This window comes from Aquarana catesbeiana, linkage group LG02 (genome assembly GCF_042186555.1).
Source record: "Aquarana catesbeiana isolate 2022-GZ linkage group LG02, ASM4218655v1, whole genome shotgun sequence".
Classification (NCBI taxonomy): domain Eukaryota; kingdom Metazoa; phylum Chordata; class Amphibia; order Anura; family Ranidae; genus Aquarana; species Aquarana catesbeiana.
Window position 1 is genome coordinate 158,259,434 of NC_133325.1, and position 26,843 is coordinate 158,286,276.

Consider the following 26,843-nt stretch of genomic DNA (forward strand, 5'->3'; position numbering starts at 1 on the left):
GCTGCACCTATCGCACCAGTCGCAGGCACACATTCATTACAACTACCAGCTCCGGCCCGTTTCTCTGGGGACTCCAAGGCTTGCAGTGGGTTCCTTAGCCAGTGCACAATTCATTTCGAATTTCAGCCCCAAAATTTCCTGTCCGATTGGGCGAAAGTAGCCTATATTATATCCCTCCTGCCCGGCGAGGCACTAGCTTGGGCTGCCCCTCTGTGGGAACTGAATGATCCAGTGGTTTCTAGCTTGTCTGATTTCTTGAAACTTTTTCGAAATATCATTCGAGGAACCGGGTCGTGTCTCCTCAGCGGCTAGCGCTCTTTTACGTTTCTGTCAAGAGTCCGCTTCTGTGGGACAGTATGCTCTTCAGTTCCGTATCCACACTGCTGAATTGAGCTGGAATAATGAGGCCCTGGTTGCAACCTTTTTACATGGCCTCTCTGATAGAGTGAAGGATGAATTAGCAGGATGATCCCTTCCTGCTGATCTGGACGGTGTCATTACCTTGTGTAACCAGATCGATATTCGCTTTCGGGAGAGGGCCCTGGAAAAAAGATGCCAGCACTCCCCGTTCCTTAGGCAGCCTGAGCTCCCAGTCCCTTCTCTTCGATCCAAGGAGCACCCCCTGCCTGCTGAGGAATCTATGCAACTGGGCTGGGCCAAGTTATCCTCTGAAGAACGCGCTAGGCGCAGAACTCTGGGCCTGTGTCTCTATTGTGGGGCCAAAGGTAATTTTCGTGACACTTGTTCTTTTCTTCCGGAAAAACGCTCGGGGCTAATACATCTGGAAGGTGGGGTATTAGACCCTGAAATATCACCTTCACCTTCTCGTCTTCTTCTTTCTGTGTTCCTTCATGACGGCGCTTCCTCTCATTCGGTCTCGGCACATCTGGATTCCGGAGCTGCTGGCAATTTCATGGATTGGGAAACTGCATCTTCCATGAGACTTACCCTTTTGCCCCTTTCAATGCCATTGGTGGTCTTGGCGATTGATGGCACTGTTCTCCCAGGGGGCCCTATCCTCTTCCAGACCCTCCCTGTTAAGATGTCGGTAGGGACACTCCACCAGGAGTGGATATCCTTCCTTGTCTTACCTAAGGCTTCATCTCCTATCATATTAGGTCTTCCTTGGTTACGGTTCCATTCTCCACACGTTGACTGGACTGCTGGACGGATCTTGGCTTGGGGTTCCTCCTTTTCCTCTTCCTGCCTACTGACGTATAGTTGCAATAAAAAGTATGTGAACCCTTTTGGAATGATATGTATTTCTGCACAAAATGGTCATAAAATGTGATCTAATCGTCATCTAAGTCACAACAATAGACAATCACAGTCTGCTCAAACTAATAACACACAAAGAATTAAATGGTACCATGTTTTTATTAAACACACCATGTAAACATTCACAGTGCAGGTGGAAAAAGTATGTGAACCCTTGGATTTAATAATTGGTTGAACCTCCTTTGGTAGCAATAACTTCAACCAAACATTTCCTGTAGTTGCAGATTAGACGTGCACAATGGTCAGGAGTAATTCTTGACCATTCCTCTTTACAGAACTGTTTCAGTTCAGCAATATTCTTGGGATGTCTGGTGTGAATCGCTTTCTTGAGGTCATGCCACAGCATCTCAATCGGGTTAAGGCTGGGACTCTGACTGGGCCACTCTGTTGTTGATACTTCTATCATTTGGGTCGTTGTCCTGTTGCAACACCCATCTTCTGTTGAGCTTCAGCTGGTGGACAGATGGCCATAGTTCTCCTGCAAAATGTCTTGATAAACTTGGGAATTCATTTTTCCTTCGATGATAGCAATCCATCCAGGCCCTGACGCAGCAAAGCAGCCCCAAACCATGATGCCCCCACCACCATACTTCACAGTTGGGATGAGGTTTTGATGTTGGTGTGCTGTGCCTCTTTTTCTCCACACATAGTGTTGTGTGTTTCTTCCAAACAACTCAACTTTGGTTTCATCTGTCCACAGAATATTTTGCCAGTACTGCTGTGGAATATCCAGGTTCTCTTGTGCAAACTGTAAACGTGCAGCGATGTTTTTTTTGGACAGCAGCAGCTTCCTCTGTGGTATCCTCCCATGAAATCTATTCTTGTTTAGTGTTTTACGTATCGTAGATTCGCTAACAGGGATGTTAACATATGCCAGAGACTTTTGTAAGTCTTTAGCTGACACTCTAGGATTCTTCTTCACCTTATTGAGCAGTCTGTGCTGTGCTCTTGCAGTCATCTTTACAGGACGCCCACTCCTAGGGAGAGTAGCAGCAGTGCTGAACTTTCTCCATTTATAGACAATTTGTCTTACCGTGGACTGATGAACAGCAAGGCTTTTGGAGATACTTTTATAACCCTTTCCAGCTTTATGCAAGCCAACAATTCTTAATCGTAGGTCTTCTGAAAGCTCTTTTGTGCGAGGCATCATTCACATCAGGCAATGCTTCTTGTGAAAAGCAAACCCAGAACTGGTGAGTGTTTATATTGGGCAGGTTAGCTGTAACCAACACCTCCAATCTCATCTCATTGACTGGACTCCAGTTGGCTGACACCTCACTCCAATTAGCTCTTGGAAATCTTATTAGTCTAGGGGTTCACATACTTTTTCCACCTGCACTGTGAATGTTTACATGGTGTGTTCAATAAAAACATAGTAACATTTAATTATTTGTGTGTTATTTGTTTAAGCAGACTGTGATTGTCTTTTGTTGTAACTTAGATGAAGATCAGATCACATTTTATGACCAATTTGTGCAGAAATCCATATCATTCCAAAAAGGTTCACATACTTTTTATTGCAACTGTATGTGACAGGAGTACTGCAGAGGAGGGGGGGGCGTGGTGATTAAGAGGGGGGAGCATTGGCAGATAACAATTATGCTGCCAGAAGTGATTTTGGGGGGGTTTAGAGGATAGGTGCAGGGGTGCTTTGTTTTGGGTTAGAGAGGACTTGTACTAGAAGTAGAAGGAGGGGGGCAGATTTGAAGTTTGACCCCCTCCCCCAGCACAATTCCTCTCCCATCCCAAAGCACCCCCTAGCACATAATCTCTAACACCCCCCAAATCAAAGATCCCATCCCAGCTCCATCCACCCTGATCCCATCCCGGCTCCATCCACCCCCCCAATCCCATCCTGGATCCATCCACCCCACCCTGATCCCATCCCGGCTCTATCCATTCCCCCCCCGATCCCATCCCGGCTCCATCCATCCCCCCCCGATCCCATCCCGGCTCCATCCATTCCCCCCCCGATCCCATCCTGGCTCCATCCATTCCCCCCCGATCCCATCCTGGCTCCATCCATTCCCCCCCGATCCCATCCTGGCTCCATCCATTCCCCCTGATCCCATCCTGGCTCCATCCATTCCCCCCGATCCCATCCTGGCTCCATCCATTCCCCCCGATCCCATCCCGGCTCCATCCACCCCCCCGATCCCATCCCGGCTTCATCCACCCCACCCTGATCCCATCCCGGCTCCATCCACTCCCCCCGATCCCATCCCGGCTCCATCCATTCCCCCCCGATCCCATCCCGGCTCCATCCATTCCCCCCCGATCCCATCCCGGCTCCATCCATACCCCCCCGATCCCATCCCGGCTCCATCCATTCCCCCCCGATCCCATCCCGGCTCCATCCATTCCCCCCCGATCCCATCCCGGCTCCATCCATTCCCCCCCCCCCGATCCCATGCCGGCTCCATCCATTCCCCCCGATCCCATCCTGCTCCATTCACCCCACGATCCCATCTCAGCTCCATCCACCCCCCCGATCCCATCCCAGCTCCATCCACCCCCCTCCAATCCCATCTCAGCTCCATCCACATCCATCCCCCCGATCCTATCTCGGCTCCATCCACCCCCCATCCCATTCCGGCTCCATCCATCCCCCCGATCCCCTCCCAGTTCCAACTACAACTCTGATCCCATCCCGGCTCCATCCACCCCACCCCAATCCCTTCCCGGCTCCATCAATCCCCCCCGATCCCATCCCAGCTCCACCAATCCCCCGATCCCATACCGCCTCCATCTACCACCCCGATCGTGGCAAAAATGCATTACATGCTTTTCTGCAGCTTCTCAATTGAAGTCTATTTAACCAAAAACACACCGTTTTGCTTTAACTCCTTCAGATCCGCGCTATAGCCGAATGATGGCTACAGTGTGGATCTGCTTTGCCGGGAGGGCGTCAATAGACGTCCTCCCCTTAGCATACTTGCCACGCCCCCCGAAGGGCGCGCACGGAGCACGCTGTGATCACCCGGATCACTGAGACCCGGGTGATCACAAATCGCAGTAAGGGGTCGATCCCAACCCCTTACCACGTGATCAGCTGTCAGCTAATGACAGCTGATCGCGTGATGTAAACAGTAGATTGGTAATCATTTTTTTTCTTCTCACTCTAACAGCGTGAGGGGAAAAAAAAAGCTGATCACTGGCTTCTGTTGAAGAGACATCAGTCCCGAAGAAGAAGAGGCGAAGCCGCTTCATATGTGCCCACTAGTACATCAGTGCCAACAATCAGTGCCATCTATCAGTGCCCACCAGTGGTGCCAATCAGTGCCTCATCAGTTCCACCTAGCAGTGCTGCCTATCAGTGTCACCTACCAGTGCTGATCAGTGCCCATCATTGCCACCCATCAGTGCCAGCTATTAGTGCCCTTCAGTGCCACCTGTCAATGCCCTTCAGTAGTGCCCACCAGTGCCGCCTTATCAGTGCCCATCAGTGCAGCCTATCGGTGCCCATCAGTGTAGCCTCATCAGCGTACATCAATGAAGGAGAGGTGATCAAATATCACCAAAAGAAAGCTCTATTTGTAAGAAAAAAATGATAAAAATGTAATTTGGATACAGTGTTGTATGACCACGCAATTGTCATTCAAAGAGTGACAGCGCTAAAAGCTGAAAATGGGTCTGGGCGGGAGGGGGGGTTAGGTGCCCAGTAAGCAAGTGGTTAAAAAAGTCCCACAGTGCGGTGGCACAGTGGTGTAGTGGATAGCACTTTCGCCTAGCAGTAAGAAGGGTCGCTGGTTCAAATCCCAACCACGACACTACCTGCCCGGAGTTTGCATGTTCTCCCTGTGCCCGTGTGGGTTTCCTCCGGGTGCTCCGGTTTCCTCCCACACTCCAAAAGACATGCTGGTAGGTTAATTGGATCCTGTCTAAATTGTCCCTAGTATGTATGAATGTGAGTTAGGGACCTTAGATTGTAAGCTCCTTGAGGGTAGGGACGGATGTGAATGTACAATGTATATGTAAAGCGCTGCGTAAATTGACAGCGTTATATAAGTAACTGAAATAAATAATAAATAAATAAGTCCTTGACCCTTTCCAAAAATGCAGCAGCTGAAAAAAAAAAAAGCATAGATGTGAATGTGTCCCATAGGAGACTGTGTTAAATGGACTGTAATGTGTTCTGCAAAACACAAAAAGTATTGAAAAACGCATAGGTGTGAACCGAACTTTAAAGTGGTTGGAAAGCCTAAACATTTTATACCTTCATGCATTCCTCTGTGACACTTACCTGCTGGAGGCCTCATCCATCTTCGCCCCTCTTCCTTTCGGGGCCAGAGTCGCGAGACGTCACACGCGGGAGATGCTGGTCACGGCACTCGCTATTGAAGAACTGAACTGGCTTCTTCTCAGCGCATGCTCCGATGACATCATTGGCGCAGTGCACAGCAAATATCTCCTAAACGGTGCACAATTAGGAGATATTTACAGTACCTATAGGCAGGGCTTTTTTTCTCAGACAATAGGTGCAGGAACTCCCCCTTTCCGAGTCACCCCTTTTCTCCGCCACTACCCACCTCCCAGTACCGTCCCTTTTAGACAATATAGAACCAAGTATCATTTTGAGATGCTAAGTATGTTGTATGGAATTTGGTAATGATATCAAGAAAAGCAGTAAAACGATCCTCTGCAGCCAGCAACAATAGATCCCCCTAACAACAATGGACCAACCACAACAAAATTTCCCCGCCAGCAACAAAATAGACTCCCGGCAGCATCAACAGATCTCTGCACAGCCAGCATTAATAGTCTGTCTGGCTGCCATCAACAATAGACCCCTCCCCCAACAGTACATCTCTTTCAGCAACAACTGACCCCCCAGCAACAATAGACTACCCTTGCAAAAATAGATCCCCAGCAGTGAGCATTAACACCCCAGCACCCCTTGCTATTACATACAATCAATGGAATGAAAAAAGGAACACTCCAATTGCCTCATCCATAATAATTATAGGGATTGCAGAAAAAAGAGGGTTCCCCAAAAAGAAACCCCCGGGTCGGACTTTAAAGGCACAGCAAACCAAAAGGATAGCAAAAAATATAAATTTTAATTTAATACAAATATACAATATGAAAAGGACATTACAAAAAGCATAAAAATCATATATATGAAAATATACATGATACAAGAGCCCTAATGTGTCAACACGTTTCTTTATGAAAACTTTTTCAGGACACAATCAGGTTTCACTTTATTGCAAGAAAGAAAGGAAGGTCTCACTATCTAAGGAGAAAAAAAACCCATAATTAAAATGATATATAAAAACAGATAGCAACGTCACACACCAGATGAAGATAAATGACACATGCGCCCAAGCGTGGGGAATACACATCCATATTGTTACCTTGCAGGAGGGTTGGCGTCAGCCACCAAAGTATCAACAAGATGTATGTTCCCAATGTAGATGTAAAGGACTGGTGATGAGGATAAATCAAAAGAAATGGCTGCCAGCTAAACAATAAAAAAAAATCAAAAACCTAATTTAATAATAAATACATGGAAAAAAACATGCAAACCAATACCATTCAAGATAGAGGATAACAGTACACCAAGATAGCTCCAAAAAGAGGGGGGACTTTGGTATACCCCAAATGTAGTGTCCACTCAGTAATACAGATAGGACTATGTAAGTCCAAAAACAGAGCCTATAATAACCGATGACAGACATAAGATAAGTACTTAGAAGTTCGTATCTATATCCAAAAAAGGGAATAAAAAAGTAAAAAGATACATAAAAATCAGTATGCAGGCACTTACTATAAATCTGGTATGATAGGAGTCCCCTGGGAAAAAGCAAAAGCGCTCTGAAGAGTGTAATGAGTGTACAAACAATAAATAGTTACTTTTGGAGCCAAAAGGGGCGTGCCCACCGCTCGTCTTGGCGCCAAAACGGGAAGACAGGTGGAGCTGAGCGGTGAACCGCGTCATTGAGGCAGCGTCAGAGGAGGGCGTGTATAGCTCGTCAATATAAACGTGCTACACCGCGGTGACGTCATTGAGGCAGCGTCAGAGGGGGCGTGTATAGCTCGTCAGTGTGAACTTGCTACAACGCAGTGACGTCACCGCACGAATAGGGGAAAATAGTGATAGCCACCAACATATGCGGAGTAGGCCCAGAAGTAACATACAAATTCAACCGCCGGAACCATACACAAAACATCATCAGAAGAGAGCCAAGCCTGTCCAACACACCCCCCCAACCACATGACATGCCCAACAAAGGAACACAAACAAAATCCCCTGGCAACCAAAGACAAAATGAATATCAGAATATGTGTTTACACCCCTGCAAGTAAAACAACATGGATGTTTCATGAGCCAAAAAGGATCATCATGGAGTATGGTGCGTAACAAAACTAAATGTCCCGATAATTTTGAACAACGTAGCAAGGTGTAACAACAGTAGTGTATATAACATAATGGTTTGCTTATGGGTATAATTTTATAATAACAGAGCATATAGTAACACAGATCAAATATCATAAATACATAAGTTGTGCAATATCAGAGGTACAGATATATATATAATAAAAAAAAAAAAATAACTGATTAGATAGTGCAAATGAATTCAACGTTCAGGGTAACTTATATCTTATATCATGTATATTTTCATATATATGATTTTTTATGTTTTTTGTAATGTCCTTTTCATATTGTATATATTAAAATGTATATTTTTTGCTATCCTTTTGGTTTGCTGTGCCTTTAAAGTCCGACCTGGGGTTTCTTTTTGAGGAACCCTCTTTTTTCTGCAATCCCCATTACATACAGTCAGTCCAAGAGGTGCCGGTGTTCTGCCGAGAAAGTTCCCCTCGGCAGATAAGGACCCCCCTCTACTGCGCAGGCGCAGCGCTTGGGCAGTAGGAACAACAAGGGAGCCGCCGAAAAGAGCCGAAGCTGAACACTTGAGTCAGCTGTACATGGTGCCTGCGTGCCAAGACTATTTTAATAAAAAAGAATTTGTAACAGGCCCCTCGCGGGCTTGCTACGCTCGCCACGCTTCGGGCACGGCTTCGCTGCGTTCAGGATATTATTATTCTACCTCTATGTTCACTTGGATGGTGGACATAGGGTAGAATGTAGTGCGCAGGAGCCGTGTACAGCTGACGATCAGCTGTTCATCTTCGTCTATTTTCGGCGGCCCTGTAGTCGTTCGTACTGCGCAAGCGCAGCGCATGCGCAGTACATGGGGGGGGTCTTTATCCGCTGGGGAAACTTTCTCGGCAAGACACCGGAACTGCGTTCCCCCGCGTTCCCGCTGGAAAAAAAGCCCTGCCTATAGGTAAGCCTTATTATAGGTTTGTTTTACCCTCCGTCATGAAGGGGTTATTATTGGAAGGTGAAGTTTCAGGGTTGCTCACTAGGTGGCAGTCACGTCCCGGTTCGACAACGCCTATGAGCTGGGAAGCTCCTCAGTCAGCTCTTGTCCTGCAGTACCGGCACAGCCCGCGTGGGGTCAGTGCGCACGCTGTCAGTCGTGGGATGTCTATGTGCGGCTGTGTGGTCATGTGACGCGAGGCTGGGCCTGGCATGGCGGCCGTAGTGAGGGTTATGCACTGAGCTCCCGGCAATTCAAACCTTTGGGCTTCATAAGAGGTTACCCGGCCGGCTCTATGGCGGAGAGAGGAGGCTTCGACCTGTCAGCCCTCCCGAAGGAGGTGAGAGAACAGCTGGCCGAGCTGGAGCTCGAGCTGTCAGAAGGTGAGTGCGGTGTATGTGTGGCTGCCCTGACACTGGAGGAGGAGAGGGGGGAGGATGAGGTGCTGCTTCTCATCACATCCAGACCTATCACAGGGGACCCCCATGGATCAGGAGAGCCCCAGCAATGACATTGTCACCCTTGTCTTGATATGTCACCCTAGGTGATCAGCTGTCATTCCCAATGCTCTACCCATCTATGATTGGCACCATTGTCCATGCTGAGTGATGACATGTATGATGAGCCCCCTGTGATGTCTGCCATTGTCTGCTGCCTCCTCCTGGGCCAAGGAATGTGCTGGCATCTTATCAATAAGTGCTAATTAATAGAGGGTGGCTGAGCCTTCCATCTGCCGGGGAACAAAGAGGGTCCCTGAGAATGTGGCTCTGCAGATTGCAGGCATGTCACAAGCAGAGCGCCCGGTGGGATCCTTCCACATAGGAGACTGCATGGTGCCTTCACCGGGCACGCTGGCACCTGTAGTTCTTCAGCGGATGAGAGACACACAGTAGATTGTCTCTGGTTAAAGCCATAACCAGATCAGGTAGAGTGGGCGGTGGAATCCTTCCTCATGGGAGATTGCATGGTGCCTTCACCGGGTAAGGTGGCACCTGTAGTTCTTCAGGCAGATGGGAGACACATAGATTGTTTCTGATTAAAGCCATAACCAGATCTGTGCACCGGTACCGTAACCAGGTCAGGTAGAGCGGGCGGTGGGATCCTTCCACATGGGAGGCTGCATGGTGCCTTCACAGGGCACGCTGTCACCTATAGTTCTTCAGCGAATGGTAGACACACATTGTATTGTTTCTGATTGTACCCAGATCTGTGCACTTTGTGTGTATGTCATAATATTCTTTGGAGTTTTATGGTCGGTCATAGGGTAAGTGATTTGAGTAGTGAGAAGTTACCCAGAATTCATATATTGCTGTAGGCTAGATTCAGCCCTTTGGGTTTTCCTGGTATATCATGAGTACACATGAATGCAGATTCCAGGCAGAACATTCCAACATAAAAACGAGGATGGGCTTTATGGTGAATGCATGTTTTTGTGGAGACATCTGTCAAAATGACACTGGCTTTCCTTGGGATGTGTCCTACACGGGTAAAATACTGTTTGCCAATACAGATCTATACACAGTTTATATGCCTGTGTGTATAGACCCAATAAAAACAACGGGCTGCGTTCAGATAAGTGAAGAAAACAGCCTAAAAAAGTGGTGTTTTTAGGCATTCCGTGTGTAAGAGGCCTTAGTATGATCAGGCAAATCATTGGAGGAGTGTCTAGTGTCATGGAGCCAGTATGAAAATAATACAATAAAGCCATGTAGACATAAAAAATGTGCTGGTTGCAGTACCTGGAACAATGGACGGTGTGCCGCCTTCGTCCAGAAGAAAAGTATTTGTCATCCATGACAACCATTTAGCTTCTACCTGCTGTATACAGCTAGTGCAGGCCAGTAGACCATGTGTTGTGAGGGCTGACCTGTGACCGAGGAATACAAGGTGTGTCTTAAAAGTTTGGTGAATGGTATCAGAAAACAAGATACAAACAAATTACATTTATTGGCCTTCAAAATAATCGCCATCCTTCACGACACACTTTTGGCAACGTTCGTAAAGCTTCTGGAAACTGTAAGCAAAAGCCTCTTTAGGAATTGATTGCAGAATCGCTGTTACACATTCTTGGATTGCCGCAAAATGTGCGCATTTCATGACGCTCTTCAGGCGGGTGAAACGAAAAGAAGGCCAGGGGAGTGCAGTGGATGATCGAGAACAGGTAATGCCACCATAAGCCAAGAATTGACGCACACGGATCGCGGTCACACATGGTAATGAAGTCTCCAGAGGTTTCCATCCGTTTTGCTTTCTGTTTGTCTGTGCGGCACAAACCAGGAACAGACCTTCTGCTTACCCAATTCTTCGTGGACAATGGGGCCGCACTGTGTCCTTTCTAATGCCCTATTCCTCTGCCATCAATCGGAGTCCGTCACCGATCTTGTGCCAGCATTTGTCACACTCAACCGTGTCTGGGGTTCTGCTTGTCGACCCAAAGTGGCTCATCTCCAGTCGTTTCCTCCCCGACGCAAAATCGTTTGAACTAGTTGTTACACATGTTCTGCTCACGGGCTTCTGCAACAGCATTTCATTTGTCTACGTCGCCATTTCCCCCAATTTGTAGCAGACCTTGATATTCACTCGTTGCTCCATTGCACTTTGACCCTACCTCTCGTACTGACTACGTTCTACTGCCTGCAGTGGGTTTACCCTGATGGTCACATGTACTGCACGTTAGGTGACACTTATCGACACGTCTGTGGATACCCATGTTGCCATTGAGATATTGGACCATTTACCTAACATTTTAGACACACATCGTACACTATGGTACAGATACTACCTGGGTCATGCATTGGGAATCCTTTGTTAGGGTTTGTTTTTCATAGGTTATCTGTTGGGATTAGGTTATTTTAGGCCTATATGTTCGGGGACAAAAAACTTCTATTCTAGAGACCGCATTTACACACTTGTATTGATTGCTGGCAGCAAGATCCTGTGTAGAAATGTATCAGTATCCTGCGTATGTATGTAAGATTATGCAGCGTGAATGGACCCTCTGGGCCACCACTGCTGCTCAGGACCAACATGTAATTGTCAACAGTAGTGCCACTGCTGCTTACACACTGTTGATGTTTACACGTCGGTTGTGAACGATTCATTAATGCAGTGGCGGCACATGCACAGAACGATCTTGGCTTATTGTGAACAATTGAAGGGCGAGGTAAATCTGAAAATGTATCACAACCGCATGCATGACTCACTCAGAGCCAACGTGTAAACCTCAATTGTGTGTGATTGGCAGAGGTGGCATCTTTGGCTACACATTGATAATAAAATGTTGGCCCTGAGTGGCAGCCAGTAGCGTAAACTAGGATCCAGTTATGGCCCCAGACACGGCTTTGTTCTAGGTTGTTTTCTGGTTTTTGTTTTTTTGCTGTTGTATGCAGGGCCAGAATGACACTGCTAGGCACAAGTGTGTGAATGTGTCCTATAGGCTTCAGTTTTGTGAAGATAATAATACTTTTAATGGCAGGCCAGCTCCCTGCACCTCTCCCTCTCTATGGTTTTCATACCCTCAGCTACAAGTCTCTGATCAATGAGGAACCTCTTCCAAGTACTGTCGTCTATGCTGTGCCTGGCTTCACTTGTGTACTCTACAGGCTTTGCTATACTCTTTTCCGTAGGTCCCACATGGATACCCCTTTCCCTGCAGCCATGGCAAAGGGCGCCCATTGGTCAAGGGTTGGGGGATCTGGTATTTAGCATGAGAGCGGAAGATTGGTCAGATTTGCTTTGTATAAGAACAGCAGCCGATATCTTGTTGAATATAAATCTAGGCATTTGCCTCCAATTAATACAGCCATACATTCATTAGAGAGCACTTTATGTAATATTAAATATCACCTCAATCAATATGCATTTGTTCTAGCCCGTAGCAATGACCTGCCAGCAGCTTTAGGGCTGAGTGAGAAGTTGGCAGCAGTGTAATCCAATCTGGTTTTACTGCATTGCACAGTACTGTGAATCTAACATGGACTATGCTGACTGGAGAGGAGATGCTGACTGGAGAGGAGAAGACAGAGATGAGCTCATCAATGATCTGCTATTCCTTCTTTGTCCAATGACAGTCAGACCAACTGTATAGCTTTGCAATGGAATAAAACAAATGCCTGGATTAAAAAACTAACTGCAGAAATATAGTCCCTAAATGCCCAGGTGCCCACCCACAAAGAAATCCATATAAATCCAAAACTGGTTTAGAGGCACTCGCTGGTTTTGCAGAGGAGGAAGATCAAAAACAGCAAACACAAGTGTCTTGAAAAAGATGAACCGAGCTTCATCGAAACATTGACAATAAAATCACTGCTGTTTTTTGATCTTCCTCCTTTTGCAATACCTGTGAGTGCCTTTAAGGCAGTGGTTCTCAACCTTTCTAGTGCTGTGACCCCTTGATAAATATTGTTGTGGGGACCCCCTAACAGCATTTAGGGGGGTTCCCCAGTTATTTCCGTAGCGTGGGTTGTCAGCACCCAAGGCAAGACAAGTAATTTGTGCCCCTAACCCACGGACATTTAGCGCTGAGTCCCTTCCACTCGTACAGTATTAAAACCCCTTTTGGTACATTTTAGGATGTACCACTCTTTCTCTTTGTTCTCCTTTCTTTCCCTTTTATCTCTCTATCCTAATTTCTTTTTTCCCTATCCCTCGCTTTAGCCGTCTTTCTTGTTCTTTCTCTTATTCTTTCTCTCCCTTTTTCTTTGTTCCTCCCCCTCTTTTCCTCTCCCTTCCATGTATTCTCTATTTTTTTCCTTCTCTTACACCTTGGTGGGGGGGTCACCTGACATTTCTCACCAGTCAGCTGACCTCTAGTCTCTCCCCCCCAGCCATGCCGTGAACTGAATGGGCGGCTGCTAAGAGCCTGAGTTGGCGGCCACGGCTCCAGGAGCAGCCCAGCTGGGCGGCCGCAAAAATTCTGGGAGAGTGGTACAGGCTTCAGGAACAGCCCAGGATTTGGTGACCCCTGGCAAATCATCATTTGACCCCCTGGTTAAGAACCGCTGCTCTAAGGCTTCAGTCACACATGGGCATTCTGAATCGCTTGCAGAATTGCTGTGATTCTGCCTGCGATTTCAAAACGCCCAGGTGTGAATGACAAAACGCACTATGCACATTTCAGATGCCATTCATTTGAATGGCACCTAAAAACCCATGACAGTTCTGCCATGATTGCAGCACGACAATTGCGGCAGAACCGCTATGCGGTTTTTAGGTGCCATTCAATTGAATGGCATGTGCATTGTGCAATTCACGCATCGCATGAAGCATGTTGCCCAAAAGAAGCTCCTGAACTTTTTTTGGGTGACAAGCTTTACGCAATGTGGTTTGTCGCGATTTATCTCAGGACCATCGCAGCAGAACCACACTGCATTTTCAGGTGGCATTTAAATGAATGGCATCTGAAAGTGCGATTCATCATTCACACCTGGACGTTTTGAAATCGTAGGCAGAATCGTGGTGATTTTGCCCACAATTCAAAATGCCCATATGTGTGAATGCAGCCTTAACCTCCCTGGCGGTATGATTATTTTGGATTTTAGGTGCTGAAAGCGGTACAATTATTTTGCATGGAAATGTGGAGTTTTATATTGTAGGCCTGTAATTATTAACAATAACACACTTAAATCTGTCCAAACAAGAGTCTAGTAGATATCCCGGGTATGATGAAGTTTGAAACACAAAAACATAAATTATAATATAATAAATAAATATAAATAATAAAAAAAAATAATAATATAATAATAATAAAATTTCCCCACTATTCACTATCGCTCAATTCTGCGAATGTTCTAATTTACTTTCGCTGTTATCTAGCTGGTCTAAAGCCACTTTTGACGTAAAGGGACACTTTTTGGTTGCTATGGACAATCTCCTGTTTCCAGGCAGAAAGAACAGTATATATAACATAAAACTGCATGCATGGCATGGGCCAAAGCACTGGGGACAAAAGGGATGTGAAATAATTTCATACAGTACTGTAATCTGTAAGATTACAGTACTGTATGTGTTATGGTTTGTACATTTTTTTTGAATTTGCCGCCAGGCTCCGCCCCCCATGCGTTGCGACGCTCGCAGGGAACGGAGCCTGGCACGGAGAGGCTTCGGAGGAGGACAGAGCCCGCAGACACAGCGGGGGACATCGCAGGATCCTGGGGACAAGGTAAGTAACTCCGCACCAGGATCCTGCAATGTAATCCCGAGTGTGGCTCGGGGTTACCGCTAATGGGACTGAAATTTAACCCTGTGCCACACTCGGGGATACCATCAGGGAGGTTAACCAGTTTTGGATTAGCAAAGAAATATAGATTTTTGCCAGTAAGTCAGCCCAGCAATGTGTATTTAGTTGCTCCTTAAACTTACTGTACGGTTTGATTGCATACAGCAGGATACATTTCTCTTTTAGGGTGAATTCACACATGATCACAGAGCAGCTGGAGTGATTCAACACTATGGCCCCTGTGCGTCGCTGGCAGGCTAGGGGGCAGTGTGGTGCCTAATTCAGTGCACTGCACCGTCCTTTTTTTATTATATATATTTTTGTTGTTTTATACTGCAGCACGATACACTGCACTGCCTAACATTGGGCCGGTGCGCTGCAATAAAATGCAGCATGTCTGCATTTTATATCACAGCACACTGCAATGCTGGGCTGCATTGCAGTGTGAATGGGACACACAAGAAACAATTGTTTTCTGTGTGTCCCTGTGGTGACAGACGTTTTGCTGTGTAGTAAAATATCTATCATCGCACATACTATGAATAGGCCCTTAAAGGTAAAATCAACACAATCTGCTAAATGTAAAGTTAAAAAAAAAAAAAAAAGAAGAAACTACTGTTTTACCTGCTAGAGGATTAGGATTTTTTTTTTTTATTAAGTCTTTTGATGACATTCTTTTGCCAAGCTGAATAGCCAGTGTTATCTACTTCTGAATGGTTGAGCCCTACTGCTGTTTCATTGTGTAATTGCAGGCAGGAGTTAAAGCATAACTCCACTTTTGTTGAGAAAAAAACATTCCCGTCTGAGTGATCTATGTACATTTCCAGGGATTTTAACAGACTTTGTTGCAGATGCCTAGCTTTTTGTTATTCTGAAGAAATCCCTGTGTGTTTGTCTGTGTCCATGTGATCAGTGAATCTAATGGGAATGGTTTCATAATTATCAATCAGCTGTGCAGGAGGGCTGGAGTGAGGAAAGCCGCTGGGCCTGCATCCCTTTTAGAAATGATTTCCTCACCAAAAACTACATTTTTTTTTTTTGTTGCAGGGGATGCCTGAAATCTTACTTATATTTTAGGGCAGATTTCTTGGAGAATCTGTGAGCCAATCGCACAAGCAGGAAATGATGTTTCTGGGGGTGTTCTGTACACAATCTGTATACAGAACACCTCCAGGTAGCCATATTGCATTGCATTTTCAGAACATTACAGAGCTGCAGATTGAAAAGGAAAGGTAATTTTTAATAACATTCAATTACAATATGACTTGAGTCACAAGTGTATATGCTATATTATTTTTTCTTTATTTGCGATTTCTACTCCCCCCCCCCCCCCTCCCTACGAAAGTGGTGTTACCCTTTAAGCTGCCCATAGATGGATCAAAATGCATATGGTTCAACAGGGTCTGGCTGGATTTTGATTCTATGGCTGTTCCTGCTCCACAGAAGTTTATCTAAACTTATGTCGAATGGGACTGTTGGAAAGTTCTTCTTGATCAGGCGTCTGTGGCAGCTGATCAGTGTATTCTGATAGGAGAGGAGTCCTGCTGTCAGTGTATATATATATATGTATATATGTATGTATATATATATATATATATATATATATATATATATATATATATATATATATATATATATATATAATTTTTTTTTTTCCGATCAGCCCCTTGGCTAACCAAAAAGAAAAGACATCTATAGCCAACCTGAAGGTGGCCTTGCATGACTCGGGCATAGACTGCTCAAATTGTGGCTGTTCAACCCACAAGAGACAGAAATGGGTCCCAGTCTAAGAAGATGCAGCCACTGTTCGGCTGGTCATTTTCCACCTGGCACAATCCTTTTTATTTTGTTGAGCTAGGGGTGCCAACATGGCTAGCCCCCTGGCTTAAATTTGGGTGGATTCACCACTAATTTGGTAAGCTTATTGGACAAAAGTGTGAGCAGAATTTTTAAATTCTTTGGCAGTTGGAACAGTTCCATATATGAATTCTAACTCTTTATTCAGCTCTTTACTTGGAGTTTTTTTTAGTCTCTATATCACTTTGAACCTTATGTTGCTATTGTTTTCTGAACTGTTGGTCTCTAGGAAATTGGTCTCAGTGTAAATTAGGCCTGAGCAGTCTTGTTACAAAATTGTAGCGAAAGTTGTACTTCGATACCCTCCGGGCCACATTCTAAGCTATGTTATCTTGTGGAATCTCATCTATGTAAGTTAATAGACCGGTCTTATTAGTATTGTTGGCTGAAACCAAGGAGGCTCATGTGCTGGAAAATTGTATTCTAAAAAAAAAAAAAAAAATAGTATAGACATGCTATTAAACACGGCCATACAGATGTTTTCATCTACTTCCTTTCTAGCATGCATATACAAAGAAAAATACAATAATTGTCCTGTGCCTATGTTTAAGGGCAAAGTGTAAAATGTAATGCTGGGTATTTTGTTTGTCGGACCTGCATATAGCTTTGCATACACATCTATAAAAACATTCCATTCAAATAAAAACGTTTTTTAAGAAACTTTTCATTTAATTTGCTTCCTGATTTTCTTGCACACTGGTGATGTAGCCAGTGCCTTCCAGCTGCCTTCTGGGAATGCTTTTCACCAGTGTTTTCCAGAAATATCCAATGTGTAAACAGAGACCTCAGGGTTAAAAGGGCTTTTTTCCCAGAGATTACATGTAATTGTTTATAAATTCCCATTTGCTTAGTGTAAAGCCTTGTACATACTACTAGCTAAAAAAAAACCTCACAGCTCTGGTTGGAGCCTCTGTACTAACAATCCAATGTTAGTACAGCAATCTCCCCTGCTGTTCTATTCTGTTCTGACAGGGGGATGATGGCCCCCCGCCTAAGAGCGCTGATCGGATGGCGGTTGTTTTCGGTCATGACCCTTCCACAGAAGCCGGCCGCCAAACACACGGGCCAAATGTTGGCTGGTTTCTATTGAAGCAGCCAATGTCGCCTGGCATTCGGCCCGTGTATACTAGACTTAAAGTGAATGTAAACGAACACCTTGTAAAACAACCCGTTCCGTCTAAAATTGAAATGAAAGGCAAAAAATGTTAATATGTGTGTGTGTGTGTATGTGTGTATATATGTGTATGTATATATATATATATATATAATATATATATACAGACACATTATAAATACCTTTGTTCCCTTTTTAGAAGTGATCACATCCCCTCTATTCTCAGCTACATAAGAGCTGGGGAAGGATAAACAACAGAAGACTGTGCAGAGGGGGGCGTGTCAGGACAAGTCTGATCATTGGAGGAGAGTAAAGTTAGAGAACTGACCACGGTGTGCTCGCCTGCTTAGTGTGGTCAGTTTGTAACAGGAAAGTAGAGGAAATGGCAGGAACACCAGGGATCTCACACAAAGGAAGCAATGCAAATAGAACAGGAGACATTTTCATATAAGTACACTGTACAGGAGGCACATATTATTATTATTATTATTATTATTATTATTATTCAGGATTTATATAGCGCCAACAGTTTACGCAGCGCTTTACAATATAAAAGGGAGACAATACAGTTATAATATAATACAATACAATAGGATAGGATTAAGAGGGCCCTGCTCAGAAGAGCTTACAATCTAATAGGGTGGGGCAGGTGGTACAAAAGGTTGTAACTGTGGGGAAGGAGCTGGTGGAAGTGGTAGGAGATTAGTTGGAGACGTGATAGGCTTTCCTGAAGAGATGAGTTTTCAGGGATTGCCTGAAGGTAGCAAGAGTAGGGGCTAGCCGGATAGATGGAGGTAGCGAGTTCCAGAGGATGGGAGAGGCTCTGGAGAAATCCTGGAGACGAGCATGGGAGGAGGAGATGAGAGAGCTTGAAAGCAGGAGGTCTTGAGAAGAGCGGAGAGGACGATTTGGGTGATATTTGGAGACAAGATTAGTGATGTAGCTTGGGGCAGAGTTGTGAATGGCTTTGTATGTTGTGGTTAGAATTTTGAATTTAATTCGCTGGGTGATTGGGAGCCAGTGTAGGGATTGAAGTAGAGGGTTGGCAGACACTGAGCGGTTGGTAAGGTGGATAAGTCTGGCAGCAGCATTCATGATAGACTGAAGAGGGGATAGCCTATGGAGCGGTAGGCCAATGAGAAGGGAGTTGCAATAGTCAAGGCGAGAGATAACAAGGGAGTGAATGAGGAGCTTGGTGGTTTCATTTGTTAAAAAAGGGCGAATTTTAGAGATGTTACGGAGGTGAATTCTACAAACTTTTGACAATGATTGGATTTGAGGCTGAAATGACAAGTCGGAGTCTAGGATTACACCTAGTACCCTGGCGTGAGGGGAGGGACTGATGGTTGCATTGTTGATTTTGATGGAAAAGTCATGGAGGGGGGCACGGGCGGGGGGGAATATTAATAGCTCAGTTTTAGAGAGATTTAGTTTAAGGAAGTGGTGCGACATCCATGCTGATATGTCAGTTAGTAAGTTAGTAATGCGAGAGGAGACTGAAGGAGTGAGGTGAGGAGTAGACAGATAGATTTGGGTGTCATCAGCGTATAAGTGGTATTGGAAGCCGTGGGCAGTTATTAGGTGACCAAGGGAGGTGGTGTAGATAGAGAAGAGAAGGGGTCCAAGAACTGAGCCTTGGGGGACCCCCACAGAAAGGGGCAATGGAGAGGAGGAGACAGAGTTGTAGGTGACACTGAAGGAGCGCTGTGATAAATAGCCAGAGAACCAGGATAGAGCAGAATCTCGGAGGCCAAGGGAATGTAGTTTATTGAGAAGGAGCGGGTGGTCAACAGTATCAAAGGCCGCAGAGAGGTCAAGTAGTAGGAGTATGGAGTACTGGCTGTTGGTTTTAGCAGTTAGTAAATCGTTAGTGAGTTTTAGTAAGGTAGTTTCCGTGGAGTGCTGCGAGCGAAAGCCAGACTGTAAGGGGTCAAGAAGGTTATTTTCATTGAGGTAGGAGCTAAGACGGTTGTAGACTAAGCGTTCTAGAAGTTTAGAGGTGAATGGGAGTAATGAGATGGGTCTTAAGTTGTTCAGGTCGGTAGGGTCCAGTGAGGGCTTTTTAAGAATGGGAGTGATCTGTGCATGTTTTAGAGGGGAGGGGAAAATGCCACTAGAAAGGGAGAGATTGAAGATGTGGGTGAGGGAGCATAGGATAGAAGAAGAGGGTGACCGTAGTAGTTGTGAGGGAACAGGATCCAAGGGACAATTGGTTAGGTGGGCATTCGAGAAAATTTTTGTAACCTCTTCCGTAGTAGCCAATTCAAAAGAGGAGAGGGTTGAATGTGCTGCTGGGCAAGGTATGATGGGTGGGGAAGATGTACGCACAGTGGAGATGTCCTCACGAATTGCATTGATCTTGTCTTTGAAGTGATTGGCAATCTCTTGGGCAGTGAGTGAGTTAGTGGGTAGAGGGGGTGGTGGACGAAGCAGAGAGTTAAAGGTTGAGAAGAGCCGACGGGGACTGGATGACAAGGAATTAATAAGAGAGACAAAGTAGGCTTGTTTGGCAGCATGGAGGCATGAATTGTATTTTAGAAGGGCAGATTTATATAGGGTGAAATCTTGCAGGCATTTGGTTTTACGCCACAGTCGTTCAAGAGCACGGCAATGTCTCTTGAGATTTCTAGTGTTGTCAGTTTGCCAGGGTTGTAACGGTCGGGGCCTAATTCTGCGTGTGGTTAGGGGAGCAAGTGCATCTAGTGATGATGAGAGTGAACTGTTGTAGACAGAAGTGGCCAGGTCAGGACAGGACAGGGGAGAGATTATGTCATATAGGTTGTCAGTAGCAGAATAGAGAAGAGAAGGGTTAAAGTGGCGAAGGTTTCTACAAGTAATTGTTTGCTGCTTGGAGGGATGGGTGGTTGGAGGCAAGGATACAGTGAAAGTAATGAGGTTGTGATCAGATAGAGGAAAGGGGGTGTTGGTGAGGTTGCCAGGGTTGCAGAGATGGGAGAATACAAGGTCAAGGGTATTACCATTGGAGTGAGTGGAAGTATGTGTCCATTGGGTTAGGTCAAAAGATGAGGTTAAGTTGAGAAGTTTAGCTGTAGTTGGGCTGTTGACATTGACAGGAATGTTAAAGTCACCAAGAATAATGGTGGGTATTTCAGAGGAGAGAAAGTAGGGTAGCCAGGCAGCAAAGTCATCAATGAAGCGCGATATATATCACATATCACAAATCTGAAATCCTGGGGTAACACACACACGCTTTAAGTGTCGTGTTGCCATGGCAATGTGTAAACAATAACAAACTGCACCAGATCTCGTATAGTACATGCACCAAATCTGGTGCCGATGTTATTGCTGGGCCATCACAGAAAATTCAGAAGAAGCTGGCCACCAATGTCTATATTTAATATGGCAGAGCAGATTTCCACGAGAGGATGAAAGGAGCATTTTATGTATTAGGGCAAGTACGTTACTTTGTTGCATGTGGAGCAATTCTTCTCTAAAATTCAGCTGTTCTAATGAGCACCTTTCATTTTAGGCATGTCACTTTTACAGTAAATATCTGCCCCATGATCAAGCAAATATAAAGAAGTCCCATTGTTGACTCTGAGGTTCCCCCACATCTCATTCTAAATGCATTGTCTGTGTTAAATATATAGCACACTTTATCAATTTGAGATACAGTGCAGCAAAAAGGCAAAGAAATAGAACAGCAGCAAAGGCTGTATTTCAATAGAAAAAGCTCTGGGAAAGGGAAAAACAGGACATATTTATATATAATATTTTTTATTTTCCAAGTGAACCAGTAAGTAATTTTAAATTGTTAAAAAAAAGCCCAACTACAGAAGAGAGAAGCAATAGAGCAGCTAATTTGCTGTTCCATGTCTGATCCCCTTAGGGCTTACTGTGTGCGGTGAGCTGCGTTTTTCTGCGCCTGATCAACGCAGGTCATTTCAAGGGCAAGCAGAAACCAATTGTTTTCATTGTGCCCCATTCTCGCCACAATTCTGCCTTGGGGTAGGTTGTAGTGTGCTGTGTAAAAATGCAGACATGTGGCATTTTTCTGCACTGCACCAGAGCACAGCTGATGTCATTGTACAGCTGTGGTTCATAGGAATTAATTAAATGAAAGAAAAAAAAAAGAGAAAGGTAAACAGTTTCTGGCGTGTAACAATGTAAGGCATCGTACACATTAGGGTATGCACTCCAAGATGTGCTTGGAGGGCTTGCTCACACCACGTGTGTTGCAGTGCTTTTTTTTTTTTTTTTTTTTTTTGCATTCAAAATGCATAGAAAGTAGGTTACATGGTTTTCAATGGCATAGTTCACACTAGTGCTTGCAGTTCCAGTGTGTTCCAATTCCAGAAAAAAAAGTAGAACATGCTGCATTTTTCTTGCTCAGAACTGTACTGGAATGGAGTAAAATGCATCAAAAAGGAACTGGACCCCGGTGCAGTGAAAAAAGAAACAGAAATGAAGAATGCGTCTGCAAATGTTTTAACCACTTCCAGCCCGAGGCCATCATATGACGTCCTTTTACTTTCAGTGGGAATATCTGAATGGTGCCTGCAGCTACAGGCATCATTCAGATATCCTTGTTTTCAGCCGGCGATTCTGTGCACCATAAGAGCGTTCATATCGGCAGTTCCACCGCTTGATCTTTCTTACAGGCGACTGGAGGGGAGAATCTGATGCCCCCGAATGATGACCATAGAGATTTCCGGTGACCAGATGGTCACCAGTCATTTCTATGACCGTCAGAGGCCCAGGTGTGGCGTTATGACGTCACGTTCGGGCCGCGATTGTAAACAAAGCTGCGATCACAGTTGGTAAGCATGAGACTAAAGAAAAAAATTCATGATCTCATGCTTTCCAGCCTGGAGGAGAGATGTCTCTCTGTAAAGAGGACCTGTCATGCACCATTCCTATTACAGGGGATGTTTACACTCCTTGTAATAGTAATAAGTGATAAAAAAAAAATGTAAAAGAGAAAGTGTAAACATTTTTTTATAAACGCCCCTGTCCACGGTAGTTTGCACTCAGAAGTGAACGTACACGTAAGTCCTACATATGTAAACGCCGTTCAAACCACACATGTGCGGTATCGCCGCGTGCATTAGAGCGTGAGCAACAATTCCTCTGTAACTCTAAACTGGTAACCTGTAAAAAATTTTAAAGCGTTGCCTATGGAGATTTTTAAGTACCGAAGTTTGGCGCCTTTCCATGAGCGTGCACAATTTTAAAGCATGACATGTTGGGTATCTATTTACTCGGCGTAACATCATCCTTCATATTATACAAAAAAATTGGGCTAACTTTACTGTTTTTTGTTTAATTCATTAAACTTTTCCTCCAAAAAAACTAATTTGAAAAATTGTTGCGCAAATACCGTGCAAGATAAAACATTGCAACGACCACCATTTTATTCCTTAGGGTGTCTGCTTAAAAAAACAAATATAATGTTAGGGGGTTCTGAGTAATTTTCCAGCAAAAAAAATATTTTTAGAAGTAGAAGAGGAGTGCCAGAATATGCATGGTATGGAAGTGGTTAAAGAAGTGTTAACATGCATCTGGAACGGATCTATAGTGCGTTTTTGTGGCGTGAACCGGCCCGGAGATCCTTCAGGTCTGTGCAGCTGGGCACTTGTGATTGATTTGAGCAGGCTGCCTTTACGGAACACCTGTGCATTCTGGGCAGCTGAAGAAGGCTCATCACATGAATGCATGGGTCGATAACGCCTGTGTGAATGAGATCTTCCCATGCTTGGTATTCTTTTACATATATCTAACAGAACAAAGACCCTAGACACTGTAAGATTCTTGCTTCTCTATGGCTGAAGGAATGGCCATTGCCTGCGTCGATCAGAGTTTTTGTCTTTTCATTCTTTTAAATAGCATTATGAGACCCGAGTAAATGAGGCCTACCTGGGCTATTGGACTGGGGTTATCTATTACATTTATTAAACAACATAGTAGAATTTTTGTAGAAAATGTTCTATTTGGAACATTTGATTTTGTAATGGTTAGTGGGGTCAAATTGGCACTTGGGTTTGACCATAGTGATGAGAAAATTCAAGGACCAAGTAAAATTTTTTTGTTGAACAGTGAATGTGCTTTTTTGTTTGGGAAATTTTATTCATTCCAAAATTGAATGTTAAAGTGTTACTAAGCTCACAACAGTAAAATCAGTATGTATATGCAGTAAAGCATGCTTGTTATACTCGCTGTGGAACCTAAGGGGTTAATCTTCTGCATTGTGTAAAAAGGCTGTTTGATCCTGTCTTCTCTGATCATCTCCTTCTTCCACTTTCTCCAAAAAATAACCTGATATTTACAGAGCCAGGGGATGGGCTGCACATGCTCAGTTTGGTGTGTCTTGCTAGGGAGTTTTTTTTTCTTGGGAGACTGTATGTGATCAGCACAGGGCCAATCAGCACTGTCCAGAGAGAGGGTCAGGGGTCCTGCTTTCTCATTGGACAATCATGGGAGAATAAAAACTCCTCTTACAAGTTTTAACTAGACACTGATAGTCACAAGACTGCTCTAACTGCTGATGAGGAAAGGTATTTAGCAGTTTATATTTACTAAAATAATTGCATTTCCATTTTCTGTGTACTGTGGGAGACCAGATATATTGAATGCATGGTCCTGGGTTAGTAACCCTTTAAGAACTAATGAAATTTTGAGGTACTTTCTAATGACGTTTCTCAAATCTGGTGACCTTATTGAATGTACTGACAAGATTTTTCATATTTCCAGATTTTGTGGCTAGTTTACCTACAAACTGTGCTTATTGAAGTTTTATATGCAGTATGGTTTCATTTGTTCAATTGTAGTTTTTCTAGATGTGTTGCATTGGCTGTAAGAAATGAGAAGTGTGAGCTCATTGTGTGTGCTGACAGCATGATTTACAGAGGCATATTATCAGGCCGGTCCCTTGGGTGTGTATTATATTGTAATAAGCCGGATGGCTGGAATAGTGATGTGACGTGTGATGTGTCTAGGAAGATCAGGAGGACTGAAAGCAAATGCTATCAGTGGTGTTTTATTAACACTGTTGGGTGTCGGGACAGGCCCTATGTTAGCATGTGGTGTTTGTGTAATTCCGGGTTAGGAGACATGGACTTTCCTGTGTGTGAATCAGGACTCTAATCTCTGGGTGTTTTCCCATGCGCTCCTGTTGTTTGCCTGCTATTAGCATTGCATGATGAAATGTTTCCATACCTCTTAAATAATCGCACCTGGGGCGCACACTGCCATTCCTCATCAGAAATGAGTTGTGTTGATGGACACGAAAAAAAAAAAAAAAATAGACGGACGTTATTACTTGTTTTTACATTTAGGCGGTTTACTACCCGTTTTAATAGACACTTTTTAAAAGGGCAATTAGGACATAATACCCAAGTGAAAGATTGTTATTATACTGGCTGGTGTTAGTTGATGTACTAGTGCAGGGAAGAACTCTAAAGGTGGAATTCACACTGTTGTAGGGTGCTGACGCATGCACGGTAAGAGAACTCTCATGACTCAGTAAAACCAGGCTTCTAAAGGAGGCTACAAATGGCCATTTTAACACAAATTGCACAGGTATGGTCCACTGTTGTCACCATCGGCAAACCTTTCCTGAGAAATGACATGTCGCTGCTGTTGGCGTGCATGCAAAAAAACAGTGGATGGAAAATGGGGTAAACAGCATTTTATTGTTTATGATCCATAGTGCTTAACCCCTTCACTCCGTCTCCTTGCGGCCCTGTAAGTGGGCGTTAATGCCAGTATGCAGCACTGCTTCTCTATCGTGTGTCGGCTGTGATTGGCTCTCAGTCAGAAGATATGACCAAGAGTTGTCAGAGATCACTTGGTCAGTGTGGCAGGAGTGTGATCTCAGTACAGAACCTCCGTAGATGCACATATGCAATGGTTGGGCGTTAAAGCCAACTTTTTTATTATCGCCACATCTATGTGTTACTTGGTCAGCAAGAGGTTAAGCACACTAAGGAATATATTTACAAAGCAGTGAATCTGACATTCACCAATTGTGCATTGCAGGTAAATCTTCCAGGTCCACATGTTTTGTTTTTTTTCTTTTTTTTAATGACAGTGATTCACCACTAGCAGGGAGTTTGCCCGGTGTTCTGCCAATTTACTGCAGTTTGTCGAAAAATGTCTCTGACGATCTGCGCATGCACAGTAGAGACCTCACTCCACCTGATCTGCCGATCAGCTGGCATGATGTCAACGCTGCACATGTGCAGAGAGTCGGAGGCTTTATCCGTTGATCAGCAAAGCGCGGAGGCAGAATCTGATCTTCACATTCCACACATGTGATGATTGGATGGCTCCCAGCACACACACACACAGCTCCAGTCACTTCTCCAGGATGTGTGATGACAGATGGGCTTTGTGTGCAATGAATGCCCCGGAGAGTCGGACACACCATATATAAAAAAAGGTGTATCTCTGCGCTGTGGTGGGGTGGCAGCTGACACAGATAAGATTATTTATAAGTTTGGTATATTACTTAATTTACATTTGGCGTTACACACTTTTTATTAACTGCAATGAAACGTGAATACTGTGTTTATAAATGGACAGCACATTGAAATAAAGTCCAAAAAAGTACTAAAATGAAAAAAATGCTAACGTGAAAAAAAAATATATAAATCGAATCTTAAGTGAAAATCAACAATAAAAAAAAAAACTATATAGTAAAAAATATAGATTTAAATGCACAGTCTCATGATAAGATCAGCAATATAAACTTCTTAGTAAAAGCACAAAGTTCAGTGCAAAGATGTGCACAAAAAATTGGTGGTGACTTGAAATATGAAGAGGTGATTCAGTACAGTACACCGGAAAAGCTGGCTGCCGTAACAGCAGCAAACACGTACTGTGTAGATCCACCATCTGTTGTGAGGACGACTGTTCGCAACTCGCACCATCAAAACGTAGCTGTGGTAAATAAAGATCACAGAGGGCCAGATAAAGTCTCCATAGTGTAGTATATATTGGATTTGTATTTTAAAAGTCAAAATAAAATAAATCATAAAAACATGACAATAGGTGCCACTGCAGACCCGGTATCAGACAGTGGCCT

General features: G+C 44.4%; 1 protein-coding gene across 2 annotated transcripts in view; it reads left to right on the top strand.

The window, feature by feature from the left end:
• Window positions 1-8,771: 8,771 nt before the first annotated feature.
• The window catches only part of DIP2B (disco interacting protein 2 homolog B), a 365,089-nt gene continuing 347,017 nt past the window's right edge, over window positions 8,772-26,843 (top strand). For both annotated transcript variants that reach the window (XM_073613683.1, XM_073613684.1), the window contains exon 1: window positions 8,772-8,992. In XM_073613683.1, the coding sequence (XP_073469784.1) occupies window positions 8,905-8,992 (88 nt within the window). In that variant the 5' untranslated portion in view covers window positions 8,772-8,904. The remainder of the gene's footprint in view (window positions 8,993-26,843) is intronic.